Below are 27,864 nucleotides of genomic sequence, written 5' to 3'. Positions count from 1 at the left end.
ACCTTTTTAATATTAAAGTAAGAAATTTTATAGGAAAAGGTATGAAAATGCTTACTTGAATGTACTAATTCAAACCCCTAAAAATTAAAAAAGCGTACTGCAGATCTACCGCATAGTATTAACAATACATTTTATTTTATCTTTCATTTAATACCTATATTAATTAATATTTTGTTACAACTCCAGGAAGTATCAGAATAAGGGTCCGCGGCTACAATTTGTCGGCAAAACGTTTGAGCGGAGGCAGCGCGGGAAATGAGCGTATTTGTCTTACCTGTGATGTGGTAACAGTGTAAGGGATAATAATGTAAAAAATAATAAAAATTCGTTTTTTAACATAATGCTAATAAAATTAGTTTTTGAAACTTGTAATTTTTCTTCTCTATGTGTAAAATCGAATTAGCTATTACATTTAGCTCTGGTGCGTTCTGCGAGAGATCCCGGAGTCCCCGCTACCATGCTTTGGGTTTGGCCGTCGAGGAGGTTTAAGTGGGTAAGAATCCCACATGCTCTCTTTTTCCCCCAAAAGGGAGTATCTTTTGAAGATTTCCTCCCCGTTACCAAAAAAAAAATCTATAACATTTAATAACTTAAATATTGTAGTCAATCTGCTGGCTAAAAACAAATGTTTAGGTTTGTGTACTTACGTCTCATATAATAATATCCTCTTGACTCTACCGACCACGTTGGATGATAGAGATTGCACTAGAGTCTAGAGTCTAGACCAATCAGACTGAATTAATATGTAAAAATATGGACCATAAAAGTAGTGTTATTTTATGTTTTCCGTTTACTTTAATTATGTATGTATAAAGGATAAATAATTTGGAAAATCCAAAAGTGCACGCCTCATAATTTTTTTTAAATAATTATTTATTAATTATTATTTTTGTTTATTTAATAACAATTAAACCACATCGAATCAGACCCTGAAAAATGAAAGGGTTCTATTCCTGAGCATACTCAAGCGTAAGAGAAAAAAAAAGACTCGATTAGTAAAGTATTTCGGTCGCTATCGTGTTAACAAGAAAATCCTCCGCACATACAGACACACGGACGTCCAAGACAGAACTTTTTTAAACTGCTTTTTAACTAGTTTAAATAACAAAAATGACATCAAAAATATCATGAATGTTAAAAATAGTGTTTTTTCTTAATATGTGTGTGTATGTATTATCTTACAAGTGCAATGTATGATACATAAAGACATTTTAAGTTTGAAAAATCAGATGTTTTGCGCGAAGTGACAGTAGTACCCACCTCAACGCTTCGCATATGAGGCGTGTAATAAATTAAAAGAAATAATAAATCGCTTACACTCGCACTGTAATATAAAACAAACTACTTTGAAAGTTCACTTGGCAACATTTAATAAATGTTGATTATTAAGGAGTCTTCGCCGATATGTGCTGGAGATTTATTTTTCTTCCTGTTTTTAAATTAACTTTAATATGGGCAAATATTTTAAAATATCGCCTTTAAAAAGTTATCCAAAGTAATTATTACGGATTAAAAGTATTACAGTTAGAAAGTTTTCTTGTTATGATGGAGTTGAAAGATTTTCATAAGGAATATTATATCGAGAAATTATATTAATTAATATTATAGAGAAAGATTATTGGCTGTAAATATCATAGTATAACCAATAGAAGCTTATCATAAAATGACATGAAGAAATATGCATAAATAAACATAAAAATCATTTTAGGGAACATAATACATAATGTATAGTCTTCTAGTTATTAATTTTTAAATTAGAAATAAATCAAAATGGTAAAAAACCCTTAACAATACGTATAAATAATTTATAATACTAATATAGGTACATACATAGATAATAATTATATGTGCTAATAAAAATAAATTGTTCTTTTTTCAGATCAACCCCACGTCTGGTGGGATCAGATGCTTCTTACAAGCTCAGCGCACATGAGATCGAAGCCCTTAATGTGGTAAGCCAATAATTAAATACATATTGAAGAATAAACACAATCAGGGACTTTCAAAATACATAAAAAGGTAACAAGACCGGAGATTATCTTTTGGTTACAAAGTACATATATGTATAATATAGAGCTCTGGTCACTACACAGTATTTAAAACAAAGTCGCTTTCTCTGTCCCTATATCCCTATGTCCCTTTGTATGCTTAAATCTTTGAAACTACGCAACGGATTTTGATGCGGTTTTTTTTAATAGATAGAGTGATTCAAGAGGAAGGTTTTAGTATATAATTTATTAGGTATTAGACAAAGCGGGCGAAGCCGCGGGCGGTTAGCTAGTTAAAAATAAAGTACTATAATTATATAAGCATTGTCTGCAAATTATTATTAAATAGACAAAAACACAACGATTTAATCAAAAATATAATAATACGTATACATAATAATAGTTTTACTATGTGACAGCTTATTTACGAATGAAACAATTTCTCACTTAGTTCCAATTAATGCTAAATGTAACAACCGAACAAGTCTAACTGGCTGAAATTTGAGTCCTGTCTCTCCCATATATACTGGACATCGGCGAAGTGGGTGGAGCCATTAATAAAGAGAAGAAGAAGAAGAATACACTATGTATCAGCTGGATAAATGATAATAACTACCTACCTCATTATGTAAATACACATTAAAATTACCCCCACCTCAAGTAGCATAAACATAGCACTGCGCAATAACTTAGAATCGAACAATATCAATGCTAGCTGTGTCAACGGATTCAATTAGATGGAATGCAAACACGTTTATCTGGCGTTTGCAAATATTATTTATTTAGGGGCATAATCCACACGACTATAGGGTTGCCATCCTTGTGAGTTGTGTAGGTGTCATTGCACCCTGGTTGGTACTCTATTCCTTATTAACCGACTTCAAAAAAAAGGAGGAGGTTATCAATTCGGCCGGTATGTTTTTTTTTTTTTTTATGTATGTACACCGATTACTCCGTGGTTTCTGAACTGATTTACGTGATTCTTTTTTTATTCGATGCGGGATGGTGTCGAATTGGTCCCATAAAAATTTTATTCGGATAGGCCCAGTAGTTTTTATTTTATGAGCATTTTTGTCTGTATTTGTAAATGTTGCAAGTGCAAGTTTGAAGTCGGTTGTTTTTAACGCAGTTATTGACTTGTATTAATTTTTATTGGTCATTCATCATTAGTAATAACACCAGAACGCGGCTCTGCTTGCTTGATTCTTGTTGTTAATTTTATAATTATTAACCACAAGTTAGTCAAGGCAAAAGGTATTGTCTAATTCGTAAGTGAAATAGAAACATCCGAGGCTTACGCAAAAAATATATCTGCCTAGCCTATGCAAAATATACATGTTCCTTATAAGAATGCGTAAGTAGTGCAGACTATAGATAGCAATGGCTTCAGAATTCTTAGACGAACCTTAAACTGAACAATGCATTTTATTGAGATGATGTGACACAATCCATTTTTGGTAACATACTATTTTTCTTAATAATATGATACTAACTAGCGCAATAAGGTACTTTGCAATTTCAATATTTAAAGGCAAAGTTTGTACCAATTAGTAGAATATAATCACTACATAGTATAAAACAAAGTCACTTTCTTTATCCCTATTTCCCTATGTCCCTTTGTATGCTTAAATCTTTAAAACTACGCAACGGATTTTGATGCGATTTTTTTAATAGATTCAGTTAATAGAGTGATTCAAGAGGAAGGTTTTAGTATATTATTTATTAGGTTTTAGACAAAGCGGGCGAAGCCGCGGGCGGTAAGCTAGTAAATAACAATATGTATTGCATTTCAAAACTCTACATTCAATTTAATGCAAAGTAATGATAACCCATAGAAAGGAAATGATTATAAACCTTTCAAATGAACATAAGATAACCTAAGTCGTGACTGAGGTGTGTATGTGAACGTAACATTAGGTGTTAGCAATAGCACAAGATATAATTTCTTTAGAATGTCACGATGAATGTTATATGCAAAAGTTTGTAAATCTGTTTGTTCATGGTTAAACTAAAGCACAGATTTGGATTAAATGGGAAACGAATAAAGCCAACAACCCAATCACATCAAACATCACAATAAAAATAAATTAGTATAGTATTATTTTTATGTCCCTATAGAGTCTATAATTATAGTCCCTATAGAGTCCCTATAGTAACTCTATAGGGACTACAAACATTAATTATTGAAATTAGTACTAAACGTTCATATGTTAACGAATATTAAATCAAATAATTTAAATAGAAATTCTCAATTAATTACCGTTCACACAGCAATCAGTCACATCGAATTAAAGCCAACACCAATATGTCGCCGTCGGATACATTTTTGTAGCTCATTTTACAGAATTTATGACTTCTTTGAAAGGCCGATTCACAGTAAATTAACTGCAAAGTTCATTACAATCAGGCGTCGTATGAAATTATTCAAAATGACGCAAATTAGTGCAAGAGACGGCGAATACTTTTTAGGTTAATATTAAACATTGACGGTTAGCTATTTACTTGTAATAGATAATCGAAGAATATTTCAATAAAGGACACAGGGATTATTGAAAAGAAAATAAACTATAAAGATCTTGTAATCTAACAATTAAACTAAAAAAAAAAGTAAAAACTTTTAACTGAACCTTGTCAGTAACCAATGAATGTCTTTGTACTTCGCTTCCATATCTCTTCAATAATTATAAATTACTTCGTTCTCAATTTCATAATTTTAGAACGTTTTATAAATCAGGTAGTATGCCTTTCAAATATTAATCATAATTTTAAATAGTTCGGCAGCTCTTAAACTTAACGAAGATTTCGATTATTCACCACATCCCTTGCGTTTCGCATGAAATGTGTTGAAAGGATCTTTAACGAAGCCAGTTCAGCCCAGTTTAATATATCCACATTATATTTCCTGTGTTTTGATTTACAAATATAACCCCGAATGTAAAATATGCTTATTATCACTTTAGTTAGACTTTGACATCTTTATCTTTATCTTCTTATATATAAAAATGAATCGCAAAATGTGTTGGTAAGCGCATAACTCGAGAACGGCTGAACCGATTTCGATAATTATTTTTTTATTATATTCCTTGAAGTACGAGGATGGTTCTTATGTAGAGAAAACGTAAACATGTACCACGGGCGAAGCCGGGGTGGACCGCTAGTTAGTAATAACGATAGTTAGAAAGAGATTCACAGACAAAAATTCACAAAACAACGAGCAGAATATTTACTAATATAGCTTAGGAGCCTCTGCTAAGATTTTTTGTTGACAATTTAATCATGAATTTCATACGTTGTTTACAGGTGTATAATTTTTCTTTAATAAGGTTGATGATGCACAATATATCTTTATTTATTTATTCAACCATTTATTGTACCGCACCATTTAACATTACAGTATATAATATTATATAGTTGTATAGATTCGTGGTAAAGTACAAAAGGTGACCTTATTGCTTAAAAGCGATTTCTTCCAGGCCACCTAAGGTAAAGGATAGATATATAATAAGTTTATGATTAATTTAATCTTTAATATTGTGAATGGTAACACAACACAAGTCTATTGTATATAAACCCGTTTGAATAGCTAGCGCTTTATCACGTCGTTTCAAAGTAAACAGTCACGGAGATAATGTGCACATTATTAGCTTGCAGTGATTCAGCAGGAGGGCTGCAGTGCATAATAATATGTTATGTGTTTTCCTCTTGAGTTCCTATGTTTGAGTACAATATGCAATCATGTATCTTGTCTCCATCTTGTCTCACCTTATCATCTTGTATACAAGTATAGGTATGCAAGATTGGCCAAAGACATTTAATGTATTATCTGTGCCCCGCGGTTTTCGCATTGCTCCGGTCCTGATGGTCTTAAGCGCGTCACACACGGTGAAGATACTATAATATTTTATGTTAAGATTCTCCCGAAATTTTGTGTCAGTGTTTCGGGTCATTTGTAACAGGATGGCGGTTCTACAGGGGTCTTAGTACGCAATGACAAAAGGAAAAATGATGGGCAGAACGCTGATACCGGATACCTTAAGATACTGTAATATTTTATATTAGAGAATCTTAACATAAAATATCACCGCGCTTTAGCGTGTTGATATAATATAGCCTTTAGCCAACCTATTTAAATATGCTATCTAAGACTGAAATAATTGTTTTTACTTAGCTATGTAATTAGACTATTCGATCGATTAATACAATATGAAATCTTCTATTTAAAAAAAAAATGTAGCGTAGAGCAGGTTGATTATTTACTTTCTCCTAAAGAACTTAATCAGACGAACATTAAAAATGCATCCACCCCTATCTAGTCCCCTTTTTAAAGATTAGAAAATTATAAATAACTTTACGTATAATTTGTTTCACAAAAATATTATCAAATAATTTTCGACCTCCCCTAATCGCGCAATTACCCATAATATAATTCATCATGCTCTATTACAGTTTAATACGTTTGACTCCTACCTTAAAAAATATATCAAAGGGTACCTTAATGCAGTGCGATCTAAATCGGGGGGTGCATAATTTATCATCTAGGCTCCTACTGTAGGATCTGACGGTATTTTTATTACATCACACGTTTCATGAAGAATGAATTTCGAATGGTGTCGGAAGTTTGTGTTGGGGGAATAAATCTTACTGCCTTACTATTTGTTGGCGAATTTTTTGTGAGTATTCTAGTGAGACTGTTTTATAAAAAAATGAAAAAAGGAACTCCTAAGCTGATTATTTACATACATTTTATTTTAAAAATAATAATGTTTGTAAAGACGAATAGGTTAATACCTTACCTATTCGGTTAATGAAACATTGTCGGTAATATGAAACAGTAGGCATGAATTACTCAATATTATGTCCATGGTTACAAGCGTGCGAAACAACAAGAGCAATCCATTTTTACATTATTTTTAGTTTTAACTGTGTTTTATATTTAAAAGTACAAGTTTAATACCAAATTTATTACGCTTTTTCTATAAATTTTAAAGTCTTAACTTTATCAGACGTTTCTACATTTGCAAACAGAAAACGTACTCTAGTAGAGTAAACATACATACTCGAAAGAAAATCCTAAAAATATGAAACAAAATATGAATCGAGTTGTAATAGTAAGGGCCTTGCTGACTATAAGTATGTTAAGGAATATGCCGGTTTAAATCGACTCGAGTGATTTACATCTAGTGTGAATGATCATCATGATTCTTACATTTTTTATGTATGAAGCATGAACATTATGTTGGCTTCTAAAGCTTTGATATTGCAATGTGGTGAGAAAATGTTTAATGCGATTTTTCTGTCTGCCTTGTGTTTGATTATATGAAGCTATTTATTATAAACGGTATTGGTACCGACATTCTGATTTATTACATTGAAAATAATTAATTTTTAGCAGTTTATAATGGATTTAAGTTTGTTGTTGGTGGCAAGATTGTCAATGTGTGCGTTTCCAAACAACAAAACGTAAAACGGTATTTAATATTCAACAACAGTAAACAATTTTGCACGGAAATAAAGCTCAACCACGAGCATCAATCTCAATTAAATCATCTAGATTATTCAGACTTGCACGTACATATTATTCTGTTATTTTATGAACAAAAAATTAAAAATCCATTATTAACTGCTAAAATTTTTTTTTTATATTTAATAAGAACTTGTAAAAGTTATCACGAAGTTCGACTTCCACAGTCATTTCAATCCTTTAACCGCAATCCAACAAAAGTTAACTCGATCGCACCTCGATCAACGCGAACATAAAAGCGCTTATTACCACAATTTACGTTCGACAGACTCCCCAAAATCGATATGCTATCTATCAGTATAGTAAATTTGACTATAACAACGTACTTCCGACGTGACGTGGGGAGCAAAAATTAATATAGGGTACGAGATTTTAACGACTACAGGACAAATTGATGTCGAACGATCGTTTGTTACCTTAGGTGTTGGGGGCTATTCTAGATCAATGGAAATGCCGATACATGAAGAAATACAGGTAATAGGCGCTTGTAAGTTGTGACACAGAAGAGGTTGTATTCAGTAAATGTTATAAAATATTTTATTATCAATTATTGCTCTATTAAATTGGGATAGTACTCTTGCTCTGCTGTGTTTTCTTATACATATACCTACTTTAAATCTATCTTTCGCTTTTGATATTTGAACCAAGCAAATGTAAGATATCGTAAAGTTTATATTACTCTACTCTACCACAAGTTTCCAAATTTTTTGCGACTACAAATATTTTTCACGAATACCTGTCTTCCTTGGTTTCTTCAAATATTGGCTTATTTTTCGTGAAAACGATATCGTTACAATATCGCTTGCATCTTACACCAGAATAAGCCTTTAGCACACAGCTGAGATAGCCCTACCCACTTTAAGTAGAACTAGGAGTGACGTTTGCACACAATATAGAAACACATCTGTTTCTCAAATAGTCGAGTTTAATTTTAAACATTCTGGTGTTGCTAATTAGCGGAATTTGTAACGCATCTGCGGTTTATTTTTATTAGAGGAGGGTCGTCAACAATAATCGTATGGGAGTGTTGAACATTTTAAAATCTGGATGTTTGAAACATACAAATTTAAGATACATGGTCATCAACCGACTTCTGAAGGAAGAGGTTCTCAAATCGGCTGGTATTTTTCACATATTTGAGATAAATGTTATTATTATCAGTTGATTTTCATCCCACTAGGGATAACTTCCTATTAGGGCGCAAGCCCTTAACCACGCTGGTTAATTAAGGTTTGTAACCTGTAATTATTGAACTTTAACATAGGTAATATCATTAATAAGGTACTTTTTATAAAATATTTTTTTTTCTTTAAATTTACGTCCATACAAAATATATAGCATCAAAACTCTGAATCCATGCTTCATCGAATAGAACACGTTTACCGCACAAAGAGTGTCAAACATGCATTAAAACTTTTACATTAAAAACCCGGGGAAAGGTTTAGCCTCCCCATTCCGGAGTTGTGTCTTTTGGTTGCACAATGTATCAGAAATAGGGCAAACTTTAAGCACGTCGAGAGAAAAACAATGTCACACTTAGTGGTAGAAATGAACCTCTAATAAACACAAATGGTTATATTTTATTAGAACTGTGGCATAAAATAGTCTCAAATATTCTCTAATATATATAAATCCTGTGTCACAATGTTTGTCCTCAATGGACTCCTAAACCAATTAATGAATTAACCGATTATAATAAAATTCGCACACCATGTGCAGTTCGTTCCAACTTGAGTGATAGGATAGTTTAAACATGCCGGGGCGGACCGCTAGTAGGTATATATTATGTATATGTCGACGATTTGAATTTACATTTCAACGGAAAAGTATCACTGTGACCAAAATATTTTGAGGGATAAAATGATTTAGTTTAACAGGAAGGAAATTCATCTGTCTCCTTGAAGGTAAGGTACACTTATATCATTTCACTCGAGCAATTCAAAATAATGAATACATACTTATACAAAATTTTGCCGCTCTCCTAGGCTCTCTTATAAGTTAGTAAGTTATAACCCTGCTACCTGATAAAAGTCTTTTACTAATCCAAACAATAATCTCATTTTGTGCAAATTTTTGAAGTAAAACTTCTTTAGGCGCGACTAGGGACAGGGAGTAACTCAGATTTTTTTTCTGACGGAAGTAACGCCGCGCTGTGTAGTTTCCGCCATTTAAAAATAATAATTCTGATTGGTTGTAAGTATATGTCATATACTACACGCTTCTTGACTTATACGCCAGCTAGTGGCAAATATCATAATCAATTAGGATTATTTATTTTCAAATTTTCAAACGGATCAATTGTGAATAGCAAAGTGAATGAAAAATTCAACAGTTTTAAAAACATTATTTTAAATTGCAAAATTTTTTGAAAATCTCTAAATATACTTGTTTATTTATTACTTTTAAAATAAGTAAATTAAAAATAAATTTTCTGACAATTGCGACATTTTATAATATTCAATAACAAGGTTATATTGACATATGTGCGTTTTACTTCAATCGCGCGTAAAGGTTACACGCACACACTTTTTTTATCTGAATAACTATTTTTGCACCAAAGACACCGAATATTGCGTTTATAACACTACTTTACTAAATAATCTTGTATTGAAATCCAATTTATGTACAACAATCTGTTTTTTATATAAGAACTTCATATAACATAGATAGCCAAAGTATACCTATCTAAAAATCTAAAAATATCTAAGTTCCCCAAGTTCAATTTAGAACAAATACTAATATCCTAAAACATTGGTCAAGATGTCTATACATGTATTAGTACAGGGCACTACAGGGTGTAGCAATAACCGAAATAAACAGCAAGCCTGCAGAGGTGTATTGAAACGGTGTCCCTCAGTGAAAACCAAAACACACGAGATCAAAGTGACAATGCGGGAGGGTGAATTTGTCTAGGTGATTGTGGATTGAAGGATTAGAGAGCTAGATGTGACAAGCGACGAAATATTTTATATTTTTTTATTGTAGATAGGGAAGCTTGACAACAATCTCGCCTGATGGAAAGCTAAGTTGTGGTCTAAGATGATCGGTCCAGTACTAATAATTTTATACACATTGCAGAAGAGTACATCCAGTAACGTTTGTATTTTAGAATAATAGCTGAAACGACTTTCTGACTAGAAATAAGGTGATACATATCTACATTAAGGTAAATCATCTACACCTATAAGAAACTTGGTACATTATAGCTATATCTGCCAAACATAATATATCTGAACTGCATAGCTCTCATTTAAACAGAATAGCATGATATTAGAAGAGCAAACTGGCCTTCCAGACTGAGCTTCCAGGCTCTTCCGAAGTTTTTCCAGGTCTTCCAGGTTCTTTCGAAGTTCAAAGTTCAGGATCTGCATCTCACATTGTACCTGTTCCTCCGTCAAAGATTATGGTGGGCATAATTCTTACATTGTAGCTGTTTCTCTATGGATAAAAATAAAGTGTCACATCCAGTAGCCATAACCCCACAGCACACTAATAAGTGCGGCGAGCGATACAGCGCGTATCATTACGCCACAAAGGGCAGGTCTCCGCCGCTTTGTATCGGCGCCTATCGCTCCATCCAGTATGCCTCTTCAGATTACTGCTTAAATATCTGCGGTATTACTTTTTGGTGCACATGTGTTGAAAGGTTTTTGATTCGAAGTGATAATGAGTTTTCGAAGGTGGATTTTGTGCTTTGTGACAAGGATATTTTTATTTATTTTTTTATATTGACATAGTATATTAAAATTCTCCTCGTATTTGATACATTAGTTAAACGTTGTTTTGAATATTAATGAACATGTGTATTTTATCGCTTGAGTTTAAATAGATGTTTTAATTCTCATTCCTAAAAAATTGGAAACGTGTGAAAACTAACTAACGCTAACAGTACCTAATTTAATTTACATAACACACTCTTCAGGCGGAAATTACACATATCATCGGTCTTCGATTAGTTATCTAATGTTTGTCGATATTGTCGTAACCATAGTGATATCTTAACATCACCCCAGCAGAGGGGATGTTTTTTTACTTGATTTCGCTTCCAATTTACACGCTCTGACGCGTCCAACCGTGGTTCCGTCATACACGTTGAAATTCGTGTCATTTTTTATCTGTGTTTACATACGAAATAATAATTAAATTTTCATGTGCATGCATTATCTAATACGAAGATTTAGTAGGTAAATTAACAGAGATTATTAAATAGATAATAATGTGCTTTAACTTTTACAATAATTAATTATAATATTACTGAAAGGACATTGTGGTAAAAAAATATGTAATAATATTTCAATGCTGACAAATATAATTGAATAAAAACATGTTTTTATTGGTATACTTACTATAAAAATTTCAGAAACTTACATGTTAAAGCGTGGTTGTATTACGTAATTAAATACTGATATAATACTTTTTAGACATCTTGACTCGACCAAAGTCGGTACAAGAATGACTCGCACCTTCGGGGTCTTCGCTCCCACCATCACTGGTGAGGGGAAAGAGTACCGGGGCTAGGCCCCCCAACTCTGGTGTCTCTCGCCTCCCGCCACTACGGGAGGGTCCCTGGGATAACCCCACTATGGGGTTGTTGTTTGTTTATTTGCCGCATGCGCGTTGGTTTTGGTAGTGCTCAACGCAGTCTCCCACCCAGGCAACCTGCCCACGGCGACTCGGGGTCCGCGTTTCCGCTAACTGGGCGATCCGCCCCACCGGGTGAGACCCTTAAGGGAGGCCCAGCGAGTGCGGATCAGCGACCATGCGCGGTGGCGACGCGTCCCCCTCGTCCCGGGCCAAGTCGCGCGGGTAGGGCTTCGCGTCAATCGCGCTAGCTCTCCAAGGTGCAATGTTCCGGAGGTGTTCGTAATTTGATCTATCGGTTTTTGCGAAGATCTTCTTAGCCTGTTCTTTGATAATCTTTTCGAGAGGCTCCACTCCCAAGTCCCTCTCGATAGTGGAATTGCGGACGTATCTGGGGGCGTCGACAATAACCCGCAGAGTGCGCGACTGAGCCGTCTTTATTTTCTTTTTATTGGCTTCTGAGATGTAGCCGTACCAGACTGGAGCAGCGTACAAGATCTTGGGTTTTACATAGGTATTATAGAGTCTCAGCTTCAGTCTGGTAGGCAAGCTGGATGTGAAGATCGGTCTCAGTCGCACAGCCGCGACTTGTGCCTGGCGAGCGGCTTTCAGGGCTTGATGGTTAAAGGCTAGGCGCCTGTCTATCTCCACCCCCAGATACGTGACTTTATTTGACCACGGAATCTTGGTTCGCAGTACTTCTAGGTTCGCCGGGTTCGGCGCACAGCCCATACAGATTGCCTGCGTCTTCCTCGGATTGACCCGGAGCCTCCACTTGTCCAGCCACTCCGGCAGCTGATCGAGCATTTTCTGCATTTTGATAGCGGCATGGTTCCGGTTGAGCGATGTTGCTATGTACGCCGTGTCGTCCGCGAACAGGGACAATTGGGAGTCCGCCCTGTTCGGGATATCGTCCGTATACACGGCGTACAAGTGTGGTGACAAGCAGCTGCCTTGTGGGACTCCGGCTTCAATCCTCCTGGTACTGGAGGAGGCACCCCCTATGCGGACCTGAAAGGCCCGGTCCTCCAAGAAACTCCGCATAAAGCCGAGGATATACTGTGGGCAATCCAATTGGCTCAGCTTGTACAGAAGGCCCTCGTGCCACACCTTGTCAAAGGCCTTCTCCATGTCCAAGAACACTGCAACTGCCGCTTCCTTTTTATTTGAGGCCGCTGCTAAGGAATGTACGACTCTGGACAGTTGCAGTGTTGTGCTGTGTTCTGCCCGGAATCCAAATTGCTCATCTCTCGGGGTGAAATGTGGTGTGAAACGTCTTAGTATCAATCGTTCAAGCACCTTGGACATGGAGGGCAGTAGCGAGATCGGCCTGTATCCGTCCGGTTTGGTGTTATCCTTCCCTGGCTTCGGCAGCATAACCACTGTGGCCGTTTTCCAGTTGCAGGGGACATGTCCCAACCTCAGACATCCATTGAACACGCGGCTGAGTGCCGCTACCGCTCGCCTATGTAGGTTTTTAAGGGCCATGTTGGTGATGGCGTCATTGCCAGGCGCTTTCTTGGGTTGTAGTTCACGTATCGCCTTTTGTACCTCTCTGGGAGACACCGCCTTTATATTCTCCTGTAGGCGCGGCCCGGCGAATACATCGTATAGCGCTTTTTCCACCATTCCAGTGTGCGCTGCGTCAACGGATGGGAGTGGCTTGAATGTGCTGGCCAGGTGGTCGGCCAGTAACTCTGCTCTATGGTTGGCATCGTATACTAAACCGCTTTCCGTCCTCAGCGGTAGGTCGGGAGTGGTGTCTTTCGTGAGCCCCTTGCAGAGCCTGTGTAGGGTTTCGTCGCTTCCCAGTGCTGCATCTATGGCTTCCTCCCATTCAATGGTTCTTTGGTTATTCAGCAGCTCTTTGACTTCCTCGTCGAGACGATTTAGTTTACTGCGAAGAGTCGGACACCTGGATCTTTGCCATTCCTTCCGCAATCGACGCTTCTCCTTGAGCTTAGTTTCCAGGTGTCTAGGCAGTGGTGGACAGCCACGGGGAGTCAGTTTTTTCGTAGAGCTGAACAGGGCCTCCTGAATGTTCCGGGTGATATCTCTGGCGTACATGTCGACGTCCTCCCTACATTCGATCGGTCCTGTAGTGATATTAGCAGTTTTCTCCTTGAATGCTTCCCAATTAGTTTTCCCCCTTCTGGGGACTGGCGGGATGGTTGTCGGGGGCGTTGAGACGGTTACTACGACTGGGTGATGGTCCGACCCCATATTGTCCTCCAGGACCTCCTGCGTGAGCCTCCCATCAAAGGCCCGGGTGACTGCAAAGTCTATAGTGCTTGGCATGTGGGTGTGCGTGTCCGGGTAGTGTGTTGGTACACCCGGGCTGTGGACAATGGCGTCAACATGATCCAGGACGGCTCGGAGTCGCGTGCCAGCAGAGTTCGTGTTCGGTCCGCCCCATTCTAGGTTTTGGGCGTTCCAATCGCCCATGGCCAGAGTGGCGATATCTTGCGGAGGAGAGAGGATTGTTTCAATGTCGCTTCTGGAGATAGCGTTTCCTCCCGGCCGGTAGATGCTAAGAATTCTTGTTTGCGTGCCCCGGATATCAATCTCAATCCCCAGGGCATCCATGGCTTCCAGCTGTGTATAGGGAGCCAGTGGTCTGTGGATCACTGCCCTCTTGACTAGGACAGCAGTCCCACGGTACGCGCTCCCAGCTTGGTTCGTTTTGTCCTCCCTATACACATGGTATCCTGGGACTCTCAGTTTTTCCTTGGTTGATAAGTGGGTCTCGGAGATCAAGGCGATGTGAATTTTGTACTCTTGTAGGACCTGCTTCAGCAGAGCGGCCTTCTGCCGCAGGCCTCGAGCGTTCCAGTAGAGAATTTTCAGGTTATCCATTGTGGAGTTCCAAAATTTTGGAAAGTCCTTGGACGACCGCCGTCACGGGGCTCTCGTCATTGAGTACGGCGTTCAGTACGTCGATCATGATCTTGACCAGCACGGCCACCTCTTCCTTGCGCTGGGGGGTGTCCTGGCGTGTCTGGCGTGCGGTTTTCCTCTTTAGAAGCTCCACTACTTGCACGTCCTTTGTTGTTGTAGCCGTTTGTTCGGTTACTTGGGCGGCTGGCTCCTTTGTGGTTGGCATCTCTTCTGTCTTGTTTTTCTTCGGCTTCTTTTTCTTCTTTTTGGGGGCCGCTGCCGCTAGTTTAGGCATGTTGGCCACGGCCATTAGTGAAGCGCCCGTCTGTTCGCCCAGTGGGACGGGTTCCACGGACGTCGGGGCGGGGGGGTCCTCGGGTTTCCCCTTCGGCGGTCTCGTTGTGGCCGTGGGACCGGCCTTCTTGTTCCTTGCCTCCCGCTTGAACACAGGGCAGGAGGCATTGTTGGCCGGGTGCGGCCCTCCGCAGTTTGCGCATGTCGCCGGAATGTCTTTAGGGCGGCTGCACTCTTTCGCCGCGTGCGCCTCCCCGCATCTTACGCACTTGATTGGTCGGTGGCAATTGTGCGAGGAGTGGCGAAACTTTTGGCACCGGTGGCATTGCGCCGGCCCCTTCTTTGCTCGCCAGGCTTCTATTTTGATCCCCGGCATACACAGCATTTCGTTGATGCTGTATATAGCCGGGGTGGTGTCAGCTTCTCGCTTTATTATTGCGAAGAATATGCAGCCGGGCCGGCCCTTCCTTGCCCTTATATGGCGTGCATATTCCGCCTTGTGTCCCAGTTCACTAAATGCATCCATGATCTCCTCCGGAGTCGTCTGACTGGGAAGGCCGCGTATTGCGACCTTCAGGCTCCGTTCCTGCGGTGGCGTATAAGCGTGCCACGCTATATCGCTCAACCCGCCCAAGTAATTCTGAATGCATCTAAATTCATCTCCGTCTTCGGGCATGAATCTTATGCCTTTCCCGTAAGGGCGGGCGCTGGGGTTCCTTCCTAGTAATTTCTTTAGTTCCTTGAAATGGGATGCCCAATTCGGTAGTTCGTCCACTACTATTGGTGGGTATTTGTCCTTCTTTGTGGTGGCAGCCGTGGTGACGCCCTGTGTTGTCGGCAGCGGCTGGTCTCCCGCGGGGGGTGGGGGGGATCTCGCGGCCGTCGCGTATGTCCGCACCTCTGGGTTGAGTCTTTTCCTAGGTCTCGCGTTTTCCGCCTCATGTTCGTCGCTTGCGGAGCGGGGGCGCCGCAAGGGGGTATCCATGGGAGGGAGGGGGGTGCTCCTCGCCTCTTCGATCGCAACCTTCTCCTCTTCAGGTATCGGCTGCGCCATCATCTTCTGAATTTGCTTTTTACGCTCGCTGAGGCAGGCGGCCATCGCGGCGTGCATCTCTTCTGAGAGGGCTCCCAGCTCAAAGAGGCGGCTTGTGAGGATCATGTCCTTCTCTAAGCGGGCGCGTGGGGATAGGGTTTCGCCGGTGTTTTTCGCCGAAGTAGCCTGCGGAATCTTGGGGGGCTCTGGTTCCTCTTCGTCGGAGCTTCCATCGTCCTCCATAGAATCGCTCTTTGTTGAGTGGCTCTCCGCTCGGTCAACCGCGGTTTCAGTGCCTCTGTGGCTTTCCGCTCGGTAAACCGAGGTTTTGGTATCTATGCGGCTCTCCGTTCGGTCAACCTGCATCTCAGTATCGGTAACATGAACGCTAGGTGGCGCTTCGGTGCCGCGGCTCTCCTGTCGGTAAACCCGCGGGTTCGTTGTTTGCCCGCTAGGTGGCGCTTGGCTAGTCCTCGCCAAATGACTCGCAACTGCAAACGACCGTTATTTATAGGACGATCAAAACAACTATTCGAGTGGCGTGACTGTGTGAGTCAGCGCAGGTGTTATTTGTGTTGTTTTGATCGTTATTTTGAATATGACATGTAATATTATTATTATTTGATAATTAAATGATTATTAATACTTTTATCCATTTGATAATTATTAAAATAATTAATTAAGTTCGTTAATTGATTTACTTTTAAAATATAATTTTATCTTTAAATTAAACGCGCTAACACGGCCATTCTGAAAAAAGCTCGTGCTCTGAGCGGTAATTCAAAACTAAAAATATCAATGATATAATTCACTTCAGCTGGTGACATTCCGACTTATTTTAAGTAGTACATTATATTCAAATTATTTGTTTCTTTGTCCAGTTGTCAGGCTAAACCACTGTCTGGATCCATACTGACAAGTGACAATCAGGTTATTATTATTTCCCGCCCAGTTGTAAGACTAAGTCACAGAAAACCCGTACAGACAAGTGGCATTCAATTCTATTATTATCTGCCCAGTTGCCAGCCTAAGTCACAGAAGACCCGAACAGACAAGTGGCATTCGATTGTATTATTATCTGCCCAGTTGTCAGACTAAGTCACAGAAGACCCGTACAGACAAGTGGCATTCGATTGTTTTATTGTCTGCCCAGTTGTCAGACTAAGTCACAGAAGACCCGTACAGACAAGTGGCAGTCGATTATCATAATTAGTTTCCATTACCGCTAACACGGTCATCTAAATTTGGCTTTGGTACTATTCTTACACGCACATAGGACACAATAGTAGTCTAGCAATTGCTTGTACTTTTCGCTTCATAGAAATCATTGTCGAGTATTATTGTGATTTACATAGGATTCGATAGCTCAACGAGTTTTTCCAGCTGCGAACAGCGACTTCTGTATCTCATCTGTATCTCAACTCTCAAGTGATAACCATAAGTCCTGGAACATAATTAAAAGTTAAAACACAAGTTATATCCGGCTTGGCCATAGTAAAACAATAACACAATAACGTCCTCGTACGTTCATTTGAAATGAGTACGGTAATTTATCTCGTGATGTCGAAACACAATTTATTATAACACAAACATAACCGCTCGGCCAAACTGACCTTATAGAACACCATCACACCCACACGATGAACTCAAAGTCTTGATTTATTCAACTGGACTTCGCTTAGAAGCGTTTTTCAATCGTCAAAATACATACAGAAAAATAATAATTTACCACCACAATAGCTTACACTGGGCGCCATCGAAGGCACCACATTGGATCCAAATTCCATGGGATCAAAAACTTATTATTTGTGACATAAGTGTCGTTCGCTTACCACAATTATTAAAGGCTCAAATATCCTGGACAACCGCCCGGATTGCACATCACATTATAATATTGATGAATTACATTACCGTTACAATATTCCACACCACAAACATTTACTTCACACAACGCACAAGAAAACACACATTGTGCGAGTTCCTTCATCCTTGTTTACTTGAAGTCAATTCAATCCAATTTTTCGTAGATTGAAGTTCACAGTGGTATACTGTCATGATGGTGACAGTGACAGTTGCACACTGTCACGTAGTATGATGGAAGAATTTGTGCCAGCCTGTCAGGATTCCGAGTAAGGGCTGGTTCATCTTCTACTTCTGATGTTAAAGCGTGGTTGTATTACGTAATTAAATACTGATATAATACTTTTTAGACATCTTGACTCGACCAAAGTCGGTACAAGAATGACTCGCAACTGCAAACGACCGTTATTTATAGGACGATCAAAACAACTATTCGAGTGGCGTGACTGTGTGAGTCAGCGCAGGTGTTATTTGTGTTGTTTTGATCGTTATTTTGAATATGACATGTAATATTATTATTATTTGATAATTAAATGATTATTAATACTTTTATCCATTTGATAATTATTAAAATAATTAATTAAGTTCGTCAATTGATTTACTTTTAAAATATAATTTTATCTTTAAATTAAACGCGCTAACATACATTTCACAAAGTATTTACTAAGAAATACCGCACTAACAATATATTATATACAGTAACAAGAAATGATAAAACTATATTCGAACAGCGCCGCGGGTCGTCGCTAGCGAGCAATAAATCCTGCAAAGAATCACATCTGTGCCTGCAGTTCATAATTGAGACACAGGTGTTTGTTCGTATTTAGGGAGTCCAGTGAAGGTGGAATAAAATACTATTTGTAGTTTAATATAATAATATGGAAGATATACATTATTTACAGATGATTTGTATTTAGTTTTTTTTTTTAACTTACAAAAACGGTAACTGATCATCGATGATTGGAAACTAACTACATCGAAAAAAACAATTATAAATTAAAATGATATGGAATATAGCTATGTAATTCCTGGTACGTATAAATATTACTTACCTATGCTGAATTTACTGTAAACCGGCAGATTTTCATGATGATGTTATTTTAAGAAGTTTTATACTATTTACAATAATTTTTCTTTCTTTTTCTTTTTCAGCCCGGTGTAACCCAAAGTTGGGTATAGGCCTCTTCATGTGCACGCCATTCCTTTCGGTTCGTCGCCACTCGCATCCACTTCCTTCCCAAGATCTTCACTATGTCGTCAACCCATCTAGTAGGCTGACGGCCAACTTTTCTTTGTCCGGTCCAAGGACGCCATTCTAGGATTTTACAATAATTAACAATATGCTATTTTTTGGTTCCTTTGCTTGCTGATGCAAAATATCCTACCATCCAACCTATTTCACGTGCCTGATAGAAATGATTGATGCCGCGTAACTACGGACTATGAAACACGATAAAAACTTATTTTCATTGAAAACTAACTTCGTCAACGAATTTTCATTAAAACAGACACTCCAAACTATTACAGTCGTTAACACCACTGAAAGCGCGTTCATTAAAATATAATAAATCAATAAACACGCAAGTTCTGGCAACATGAATGGTCCCTTTGGATGTCAAAGAAGGATTATATGTTGATTGGTTCGTGCCGTAGAGAGAGCCAATTAAATACCTAGAGCTATGGGTTGTATTCATACCTGATTGGAACGAAATTCTTTTGATACGAGCTTGTATTTGGAAATATTATGCAGGTGATGGTGGATAAAGCTTTGTGAGAAGATTTATTTGTGAGTAAGAACTTTACTAGACACTAGGTACTATGTGTAAAGACATAATTATGACGATATTTAACCAGGGACTCTAGATAAGTGGAAAAAATTCTAATAGAATAGAATCCGCTTTTGATGGAATTGACATAAGTGGAATTTGCCAATAGTCCATTCACACTAGGTCAAAATTCCCATCCAGATGAAAAATTCGTAAAATTATTAAATTCATATTTAAAAATAAAGTATCAAAATTGCCCGTCATTCTTGAATAAACTAAAAATGCACAAGTTTTTCGCGATTTACCCCTTAATAGCATAAAAGAGGACGTGTAGTCTGCATTAGTAATAACTTTGTTAATTGTTGTACAGTGTGACAATTAAAACGATTGCCGTTAGATTCGTGTTAATTGACCTCAAAACGTTTCAAACTAAATTCGTCAAGCCGTTTACCAACGCTACAGTGTGCCAAATTTGGTCAAACCTCTTCTAGCGCAGTAATTTTTTTTTGGTAATAGTGAACATTGACGATAAAATTTCCGGCATAAATCCAAACAATCTTTTGATCTACTTCTCAGCATATAAATTTACCATGTTCTCATAGGTAATGTAATCAATTTATTATTACATGAAAAAAACATAAAAACACAAATTAATTATAAGCATTATTTATGTAGGAAACTCTACACGAAAAACTTTTCCTATCTTCTGTGAAATATTCTGTCACGCTCTTTCTCTCCCAATTAACAAATGAGTGAAAGAGACAGCATTGATTATGCAAGGCTTAAAAGTTTAATAGAAAATAAGTATATTTACGCATGTAGTGTTAGACAGTGACGGAGCGAGGCGGGTTGTCGTGGTGACAGGTGCGCGTCATATGAAAATTGAGGATACGCTATTAAATTTTATTTATTTATTTATTTATTATAAATTGTTATAAAGTCACTATTTTCTATACCATTTATCAAAAATTGTATTGGTTTTAAAAGAGAATATTGTCACATAGTATGTGACGGAGAGTAAACGGCTAAAAAATACGAAATAATAAGAGACGAAACTTGACGAAAATTATTGAAATAATAGCTGAAAGATACTTTCGTGAATTAAAAGTGTACGCTCCATAATATATATAGATGTAATACCTGTGCTGTTTTTTCGAGTATGGTTTATTTGAAGGAATATTTGGCCAATTAATTTTTATTGTAATCTTTATTTTATCTATCTAGCTCACCGACCTCAAACTCGCGACATTATATCCATAAAATACCTAATATTTTTTGGCGGAGAGTCGTTAATCAGAAAAAAAAACAAAAACAACGTACAGATTTTATAAATTGTTTTACTCATTCGTTATTATTTTTTTTACATTATATCCTTTATATTGTAAATATTAATATAATATTTTAACATAACTAAATATTTTTCCTAAAAATCGTATCCACATTATTCCAACATCGACGGGCACGGGTAAAAAAACATTCATTACGGTCGCCTCGCTTACACACGGAGGCTTTTATTCCGTCAATTTCGTGAAACCAACGCTTTCCAAGTTGATTTTAATTGATAAATTGATTTGGGATCGCCATTTTGTGGATTTTAATATTTCGTATTGATTTTTCTTCCGCTTGAACAGTTTTGGAAGAATCTGTAGCTCGTGTCACAATGTTAGTGACTATACTGACTGCGACTGGACCGATTCTCATGAAATTTTGTATGCCTATTGGGATCGATATACAAACATCTATTTTCGTACCCATAATTGACAGGAATGCGATAGAACAACGTTTGCTGGGACAGCTAGTAAATATCTAAAAACAATAATCGATAAGTTTATATTAAATATCTACCTACTAACTAGTAATATTACAATGTCCAGCAATTTATTATTGACTTATTTACCACAATAACATAAAAATTGAATTTACAGCCGTTTATACTCTGCTAATCTACTGTAAAATATATTGAGCGCTTGGCTTTAAGCCTCACACTCACAAAGGATAAAATCCATACTGCTGGCTTTACTACCGATAAATAAAAATAAAAAAAAACAATTGACAATCTGGACTAATCTAGAACACTCGATTTGAAACCATTTTAAAAATAGAAGTGTCGTCACATCGTATTAAAACAGAACTCGAAATGTGTGTTTTTATTTGGCAAATTGTTTTGTAAGCATCATTTGGGGTTGAATAACGATCCTTTTTCAATGTTATGAATTAATTACTGTGGATGGATTTTATTAATGTCCGCTCCAATATTTGCTTTGATTTGTTTTGGCGGGATTTGTAATTGAAGTACTTTTTAATATGGAAGAGAAAAACAATCTTTTTTTAGCGCTGTTTATATTTCGTCGAAATTTTAATTATTGCTGATGGTATCGTTTAATATCTTTATTAAATCTTGATTCGTTTTTCTTGTCGATTTTAATAATATTATTTTTTAAATTTATTTACATTTTCATCCAATAACGAAACCAAGTGCTAAGTAGAAATAGTAGTAGTTTAGAACTTGATTATTTTTCATAGAGAAAATAATTCCCAAAAATTAAAGAGCAATGTTACAATAAATAACCTTTTTATGAGTTATTTATATACGTAAATAATATTTTTAATGAGTTCATTTTCCAACATAAATCTAATTGCAACCATTCCTACAAGCTACGTCATCAATACCGGAATTTTTGTATGTATGTGTATTGTGTATATTTGTAAGTTCTGCACTATGAAACAGCTAAACAAGATTTGGCTAGAAAATCTTGTCTAGGTAATAGGTATACTACACTAACTTACTATTAGATCTGAAGCTAATGTACTTCTAGAATAATAGTCATGTAAATAAATGCATCATAAATAAAGTATTATGATAATAAATAAAGGAGTACACATCAAGTACCAAAAGTATACAACCATAATCCACAGTTCAATTAACAGAATAATAGCTCTTTAAAAGCAATTAATATTCGATGGATGCCGTAATTCGTCAGCATGTTACCACACCTAGACCGGGAGATACTGACACAAAATTTCGAGTCATTTGTAACAGGATGGCGGTTCTACAGGGGTCTTAGTACGCAATGATAAAAAGAAAAATGATGGTGTGATCGCTGGTATCGGTGGTTTAGTCGCGTGGGCGTTAGCCGAACTCGTCGGAAAAATAGCGAAAGTCAAACGATTTGTAACACAAAAATTTTAGTATTTACCGATAGCCCATAAAAAAGAAGTAGGCGGTAGTGTCACGCCATACTTTTCCGGTGTGACTTACAGCCCGCCATACCGACGCGAATATGTTGATTTAAATAAAACAATTATTCAACCATTTGTACCAGGCTAACTTTTGCACAGGTAACCATCGTCGTGCAGCCATTTACGAAAATCGCCATGCCATACTTTTCGGACGATTCCAAATGGTCGCCATACCGCCGAAAATCTGCAAAAAAAATTTATTTCGCCAAACTTTTTGTACCAGTATTGCATTTGGATTTTTGGAGAGTATTTGATAAAATGTGACCATTATTATATTTGCCATACTTCTAGTAGGGGGAAAAAGTGCTGTCATACTTGAAAAATTAATTTAGTATTAATTTATATAAGTGAAGATTTCCAACACCTAGATCTTTGAAATTTTGTATTTATATTCTTGGATCCTCAAACTTCCAGGAAAAATAAGTGCCATACTGTTACAAATCGTTTGACTTTCGCTATTTTCCGACGAGTTCGACTAACGCCCACGCGACTAAGCCGCCGGTACCAGCGTTCACACCATCATTTTTCTTTTTGTCATTGCGTACTTAGAACCCTGTAGAACCGCCATCCTGTTACAAATGACTCGAAATTTTGTGTCAGTATCTCCCGGTCTAACCTGAGTCAGATTGATTTTAATTTGTTTTCGATCACCTGTCACCGAATGAAAGACAAAATTAATTCATTTTTTTTAATATTTGTGTGCAATTTTAAAATGTTTAAACCAAGTTTAAACTGATGCAATAGTGATCATGTGGCTACTGAAAAGTGATAAGTTCGAATCTTGTTTTATGTTACTGTTCTGAATTTTCATGGTTAGAAGAGTATTTTTACTGGATATTATATTATTATCTATTGTATTATGATATACAGGGTGGAAATTTTCGATTGGCCCTGGAGGGACTTGGCCCTACTTTAAATACTGGAGATAGCAAATTTTTCTGAAAGGAAAATTTCCTTTATTTTTAAAAAGAAATAGATGTGTATTCCAAGATTTTCGAAAAATCACTTGCTTCGATCGGGCATCGCCTATCCAGGGCCAATTGAAAATTTCCACCCTGTATTATGATATTATGGCTCCTTTTAATTGTAGTTACTGGTTTAGTGAAGTAATAAGCGTAAAAACCATACTGTTGTAATGTCCTAAATATACAGTTTTTGACGATTTTAGAGTAGTCTGAAAATAAGAACCTATATTTTTTGCTATAGGTATACAATTTATAGAACATATTTAAAATACTGTTACATAAACGTTCTGATGCTCCAAGCGTAGCAAGTCGAGGGGACTACTGAAAACCGGCGCCTCTCCACGGAGAGGCAAATGCTGAGTAGTCCACCTAATCACGAATACGTAATTAAGATATTTTGAATGTATTTATTGTATTTTAAGATTTATTTTTTTTCCATGTAAAGTGTTTAGTTATAAGTCAAAAATTTGTAAAAGTATTTGTGATTAAACGTATTTTCTTTCTTTCTTTCTTTCTTTCTATAAAATAATAAATACCAATACCATGTCGTAAATAGGGAAGCGAAGCCAACACACTGCTTTTTCACGCACACATTAAAACATGATTAGTGGTTATATTAATATGACTCAAAAACAGTGTATCAAGTTAATCATCCCCAACGCAGACAAACATACAGTGACGCAGCATTCTATTTTATATAGAGATTAATCGCTTACAGCGTTTAGGAGATAGATTAATAAATCTCCGGCTAGGGGAGACTTATCGAGTTAGCGCGCCTCTGCACCCCTAGTACCAGTGATATCGAAAGTATGCGAAATTCAATTTTTGCATTTATGGAAATTGTGAAAATCGTTCTTTTTGCTTTTATATGTCTTGCCTACCTACTTGACTATCTATTTGATATTTGTGATTATGTTGAATGCCAGTAGAATCTGTAATTTGTGCCAATAATGTATGTAATTCGATCGAAATTTTGAATCAATCCTTTATTGGCCTCTTTGATGTTTTTTGCGTTATGAGAAATTACTGCAGCATGCTTAAAGAATATGTGAACTTTTCATTTAAGTTGTTTTAAATATAATTTTTTATATTATATATTATGTAGATTTTTATGCACGGCATTACATGGTACCTACATACCGGTAAATTAAATTATTAAATCGGGCGACAGTCGACACCGAATCTCCACATGTACTATATATTAATAAATATATTCCATAATTTACTATTACGACTACCAATATAAATTATGTAACAATATATAAACTGATCATGAATAATTGCAATATTCAATGCAATTGGAATTATTTATGTCTCTAAATTTGATCGTAATGTTTGTTCAATATAAAAACATAAAATATCTTTATTATTTCTGTATAATACGTATAAATTACATAACTGTGTGTGTTTGTTACTTCTGTTGGATTTGAGAATAGTTTAGATTTCCATTCAAACACGAACAAAACCGCAGCCTAAGCTGGTAATAAATAAGTATATTTATATATTACTAGTGGTCCGCCCCGGCTTCGCCCGTGGTACATATTTCGAAATAAAAGGTAGCCTATGTCCTTTCTCGGGTATCAAAATATCTCCATACCAAATTTCATGCAAATTGGTTCAGTAGTTAAGGCGTGATTGAGTAACAGACAGACAGACAGACAGAGTTACTTTCGCATTTATAATATTAGTATGGATATAACAATCTACGTATGTAGACCCATCTGCTATCCAGGGATTCGACCCTCCCCAGCTTAAGAATACCAAAAAACTGTCAACACAAATCAACGTCACAAACATACGCGAACTTATAATTGGAGGAACAATCTACAAGATAAACTGTGCTTAATTAAACAGTCGCTTTAAACATCCGTTAAGAGGGGTGGTAATCTCAAGACTGATCGCTGTCACTCTGCAAATATCCTTACGCAGTTGGGCAAATATTCATATTAATATCTTGGGTCTGTCGTACCTTATGTGGCTCACAAATAGTGCCACTATTTAGGCTGGTCAAAATATATTATTACGAACATTGGCTTGATCATGAAAAAAGTAACTATCGAAGTCTTTTAACTACACTACACTTTTGTGTTTCATCGAAAAGCTTCAGTACAGATCCCTGAAATTGGCTATGTAATCATAATATAATACTTAACATAGGTAGACAGATGTTAATGAAACTACCAAGTAACCTTATCTGGAAAATAATCGAACCTAGTCAAACTCATTTTTCAGTATATTCGCATTGAAATATTATAATAAAGAAATATAGTGTATAGTTTAATTATGTTTTCATTATTAACTTAAAATAGGCTTTGATACCGCACCAGCTACTCTTATATCTACTTAATGTATTCGTAGTTGCCCCACTCTGTTTACTATAATTAAAGTTACATTGTTAAAAATACTCTTGAACGTCATAACAATATGTAATTACCTTTGGAGTCAAACGAGCTGTGATGAAGAATTATGAATACAACTCTATAGGAAAACTGGGACAAATTGCATTGAATTAGCCAGTTACTAAGCAAAGCATTAGGACAGTAGCAAGCAAAACGAATAAGGATGCTCTGAGTGCAGCTTTACGTTCACGCCTGACCCGGTTCGCTAAAACAGCAGTCGGTTTACACTTTTCACGAAATTACACGGTTTTTAGTTGCTATGCAACATGGTTACACGTTAATGATAATATAGACGTGTTTATCCAATAATGTATGTAATTTTTTCTAGTTGCATTGAGTCCTTGTAGTTACGTTTTATAATGTTAGAAAAACATTGAGAGAGAAGTTAGAGATGCTTGCATCGTATTTGTAAGTTTGTAATATCTAGCTCACTGTCCGGTTTCTTTCGCTATTCTACTACATAACAATTTAAAAATTCGTAATAATAATGTTATTACTAATTTTTAAACCTTAGGTAGGTATTTGAAAGTGTTGTTACAGAATGTAGACTATGTAAATATTTTGCTTATAGCTCTATTTTACCTCTACGCTTGTAGAAAGGCACTAAGACTGGACTCAATTATGTTCATTCGTAAGACAAAATGTTTGAAGCATTCAAACAATTTGCAACTAACAAATTTAGCTAACCGCAGGCTATCCAGGTTGTTTATCCAGCGAATGCTCTCTAAATATTCCACAACGTTTCTAGGTGAATTTTCTCCTATGTACCTTTACTGCTGATGTTACATTTTTGATCCTTACTCGCTTTTATCTTTTTAGTGTACGCCCGGGTGGCAAGTTTAACGTTCGAGCTGTTATTTACAGTGTAGCGAGATATGGGAATAATATATTGGTGGTATTATATAGTGTAGTAAAGTCTAGCTGTCACGGGACTCAAACTCAAACTCAAACATTTATTTATTCAATTAGACTTCTTGGAGAAGCACTTTTGAAACGTCAATACATATTTTTACATTTACCACTGATTCGGAAAGCAGTATCTATGGAGAAGAACCGGCAAGAAACTCCATAGTTGCTCTTTTAAATCATATCAGTATTACAATTTAATTTTACAAAATATGTAACTGTATACATATTATCATAATATGCCAGAGAACTGTCCTGTGGTCTATGGTCTATTTTCGTCTTCTTTCGTATTAAGAATACTTGGCTATGGGTAAGATATGCTGGTGCAGTAGGTTGTTAGTGAGGTGCTTTTCATGAACATTTTTGTTCTGAAATAAACTTGTATAGGCGATTTTATTTGCTTCTTTATTTGAGCGTGAGTGATGTAAAAGTAT

General features: G+C 36.8%; 1 protein-coding gene across 1 annotated transcript in view; it reads left to right on the top strand.

Annotated features, from left to right (window-relative positions):
- The window catches only part of LOC149908754 (kinesin-like protein CG14535), a 303,719-nt gene that overhangs the window by 51,000 nt on the left and 224,855 nt on the right, over positions 1-27,864 (top strand). The window contains exon 3 of the mRNA XM_090120333.1: positions 1,880-1,952. Within this exon, the coding sequence (XP_089976459.1) occupies positions 1,880-1,952 (73 nt within the window). The remainder of the gene's footprint in view (positions 1-1,879; positions 1,953-27,864) is intronic.

The sequence above is a fragment of the Colias eurytheme genome, chromosome 4 (genome assembly GCF_061535395.1).
Source record: "Colias eurytheme isolate Ceu_HAF_F1 chromosome 4, ilColEury1 Martin Lab GWU primary, whole genome shotgun sequence".
Classification (NCBI taxonomy): domain Eukaryota; kingdom Metazoa; phylum Arthropoda; class Insecta; order Lepidoptera; family Pieridae; genus Colias; species Colias eurytheme.
This window is presented reverse-complemented; position numbering and strand designations above follow the sequence as displayed.